Source organism: Ailuropoda melanoleuca, chromosome 2 (genome assembly GCF_002007445.2).
Source record: "Ailuropoda melanoleuca isolate Jingjing chromosome 2, ASM200744v2, whole genome shotgun sequence".
Taxonomy (NCBI): domain Eukaryota; kingdom Metazoa; phylum Chordata; class Mammalia; order Carnivora; family Ursidae; genus Ailuropoda; species Ailuropoda melanoleuca.
Window position 1 is genome coordinate 9,878,744 of NC_048219.1, and position 3,868 is coordinate 9,882,611.

The 3,868-nt window shown below is 38.6% G+C and overlaps 1 protein-coding gene across 1 annotated transcript in view; it reads right to left on the reverse strand.

Moving 5' to 3' along the window:
• Nucleotides 1–3,868, reverse strand: part of SNRNP40 (small nuclear ribonucleoprotein U5 subunit 40) — a 34,418-nt gene that overhangs the window by 25,912 nt on the left and 4,638 nt on the right. The window contains 2 exon segments of the mRNA XM_002923971.4: nt 865–1,030; nt 2,356–2,449. Of these exon segments, the coding sequence (XP_002924017.3) occupies nt 865–1,030; nt 2,356–2,449 (260 nt within the window).

Genomic DNA, 3,868 nt, shown 5'->3' on the forward strand with positions numbered 1-3,868 from the left:
TTATTTATAAGACAGAGATAGAGACAGCCAGCGAGAGAGGGAACACAAGCAGGGGGAGTGGGAGAGGAAGAAGCAGGCTCATAGCAGAGGAGCCTGACGTGGGGCTCGATCCCATAACGCCGGGATCACGCCCTGAGCCGAAGGCAGACGCTCAACCGCTCTGCCACCCAGGCGCCCCTCAATGGGTATTCTTAACAGGTTCTTCAGGTAGTCTGACATGAAGACAAGTTGGAAATCACTGGACTAAATGACCTTGTTACTAAACCATATACTGACCTTTTCATATAGTGACTAGACTTTTACAACAGCTTTGTAAGACAAGTATATTACTGTCACTATTCTAAAGACTGAGAGACAGGATCAGAAAAGTGAACTGCCTGAGATCACATAGTTAGGTAAACACTCACTCAAGAATCCAAATCAGATGGTCCATTTCATTCCAAGTCACAGTGGTTCAACATGGTTCTAACATTCTACAAGATACTTAAAAAGGCCTCTGTTTTGGGGGGGACTTGGGTGGCCCAGTCGGTTGAGTGTCTGACTCTTGGTTTTGGCTCAGGTCATGGTCTCAGGGTTGTGAGACTGAGCCCTACATCAGGCTCCACATGCAGCATGGAGTCTGCTTGTCCCTCGCCCTCCCAATCTGCTCCCACCACAACTCATTCTCTCTCTAAAATTAAAAACACACACACACACACACACACACACAAAACAACTAAAAAAAAAAAGTAAAAGTAAAAGGCCTCTGTTTCAGGAAATGACCGCTAAAACAAAGTTGTGGAGAGGAGGCTATGCCACAGGTGGAAGGCAAAATAAGTTCACATTATGCAACCTCAGAAACTGCAACATACAGACAACACCCACCTTAACTGTCCCATCATCGCTGCCAGTGCAGACAAGCTGGGGGCCCCTCCTGGCTGGATAACAGGAATTCACAAAGGAAGTATGTCCTTTCAGCCTTTTAACCCTCTCGCCTGTTTCACTATCCCACACCGCCACAGTTTTATCTGTGGATGCGGAGAAGAGCATACTACAAGAGGAAGAACAAAAAACAAGTGAAGACGAACAATAGCCATCCATCCTCCCCACTTGCCAAAATGTGCCAAACTCTTTAAGGCCAATGACACGTTGTACTCTTGACAATCTTGACACATGATGCAGGCATGCCTCATCCTACCTACCAAAATCCTACTGGTGCTCTAGACAGGGTTATAAGGTCTACACCATAAAAACGTAAAAAAAAAAAGTCTTTCTGTCAGTCCCCATGATATATTCCAACCTAATACATTAGTTTTCTCAATCTTTTCCTCCATTTCGATAGACAACGTTTTAGATACTTTCCCATCTGGAAATGTTTAATCATTCCCTGCTAAAGAGGGAAGACAGACTCGTAATTCCTAACCCAGTGACTCAGTAACTTTAACCTTTTCCCTAAAATTCAAAGTTTTTTATTTCATCTCTGAAAAAGTTGTTTTTTTTAAAAAATTATTATTATTTAAGTAATCTCTACACCCAACAAGGGGCTTAAACTCATGACCCCAAGCTCAAGAATCGCATGCTCCTTGGACTGAGCCAGCCAGGCGCCCCTGATAATGATTTCTAAGTTATAATTGATTTTATAAGGCTTTCTTTACTCAAATATTAACAGGAAAAATGTATACAAGGCTACATACCAGTTGATTCAGGGACCTTAGGATTTCAGAGGTCAGAGGTATAAAATAATGAACGTTTACTGAAATACCTAATGGGATTAATTAACTCTGTACAATTACATTTCTATATTACATATAGTTATTGTAAAATTATGTGATCATTAAAATGTTTATGATAAATGTATAATAAATGATACATTAGCTGAATAATGTTAAAGGAAAAAAAGCAGCAGAAAAGATCGTACATGAAACTCTAATGCACATGTAAAACCAAACAGCTTTAAGTAGGAAATAAACTTGAGAAAACCGTATCAAAATATTAACAGTGATTATCTTTGGATTGGTAGGAATATGGGCTACTTTTTTATTTATATGTTTTTGAGTTTCTCAAAAGAAATATTTTATTGCTTGTATAGTAAAAATAGCTGATTTCTGCATATAAAATTACATTTTATGTCTTAAAAAAGAAACAAATTTGTCTGGGCTGCTGATGTTAGATGACAGAAATGTATTTATAAATGCATACATGGAACAAGAAATTGGGTTGACAGTGATAGGATAATAAAGTAGCTGCCCAAAATGAGGTAGTTTTTGACAGCAAAGTCTCCTGAGAGAGAAAACTAAAGGATGAAATGTGAAAGAATGCCAAGAAAAATTAGTATGAGAAGCAGCTGTCATTACATTATGCAGACTACTTACTCACCTGCCATCAGTGTTATAATGCAGCTCCATCACAGCCCCACTGTGTCCCTTCAATGTGGCATAGTTATCACAGTCACCATAGACATTCCACAACACTGTTAGGAAGACAGGGGTTCTGTGATCATTACTACACAAAAGAAAACTCATCATTAACCATGGAAAAGGTACTTATAAATTTACCACAACAGTTTTGAGATTACACTCCCTTAAACACTATTGGCTCTACTGGCTGGACCAATTTTCCCGACATTAAAAATGCAAATGATGCAATATTTTCATATTTTATAAGGTTGACAAAAATTAGTTAATAGATATAATTTGGGGGGGCACCTGGGTGGCTCAGTCGGTTAAGCACCTGCCTTTGACTCAGGTCATGATCCTGGGGTCCTGAGATCAAACCCCACATCGGGCACTCTGCTAGGTGGGGAGTCTGCTTTTCCCTCTGCCCTTCCTCCTGTTTATGTTCTCTCTCTGTCAAATAAATAAATAAAATCTTTAAAAAAAATAGATGTAATTTTTCAAATCTTAAGCTTTTTGCTGTAATGTTAAAACAGTTGGTACTCACTACTACATGTTGGTTGAGTATAAAGAGACTGCAAAATGATGGCACTTACAGAAAACCCAGGAAGCTGGAACTAACTTGAAGGTAACACGGCAATGACTTTATACTACATTTACTCGTTCCACATATACCATATACCTACAACATGCCAGGTGCTAGGATAAAATGAGATAAACGAATAGAAACAGTTCCTGTCCTCAGGGAACTTAGTCTAGCAAGGAATGAACTTTGGTGAGTGTTATTAAGGAGCACCTGTATATGTAATAAGGTACATACTTATAGTAGTTATTTTTCTGTTGATAAACTGTTTGTTTGATGAAATAAGCGTATCCATTCAACGATGTTCTGCAAAGACTGCAAGTTTTCCAGGTGCTTGGCCACCATTAAGTTTAAGGATCACAGAACTAGAACACCTAAATCAAGACAGCAAAGACAGCTATCATCCACAGACTTATAAGCAAAGAGCTAAAGGACTCACTTCATCTCACAATGCAACAAACGATGCCAGAATGACTTTTCTAAAGTGATTTCTTCAACTTACTTCTCAAAAATGGGTATGGCCAACTAGCAGCTCAGAATCTTGATGCAGATCTTTTCTTAAAGATTTTATTTTTAAGCGATCTCTACACCCAATGTGGGGATTGAACTCATGACCCTGAGATCAACAGTTACATGCTCCACCAACTAACTGAGCTAGCCAGGAGCCCCAATTTTTTTAAATCTTTAAGTAGGCTCCACGCCCAACATGGAGCTTGAACTCACAGCGCCAAGATCAAGGGTTGCATGCTCTACTAACTGAGCCAGCCAGTTAGTAGATTTTATTTATTTTTTTTTAAGATTTTTTTTTTAAAGATTTTATTTATTTTATTATTTTATTATTATTTTTTAAAGATTTTATTTATTTATTTATTTGACAGAGAGAGACAGCCAGTGAGAGAGGGAACACAAGCAG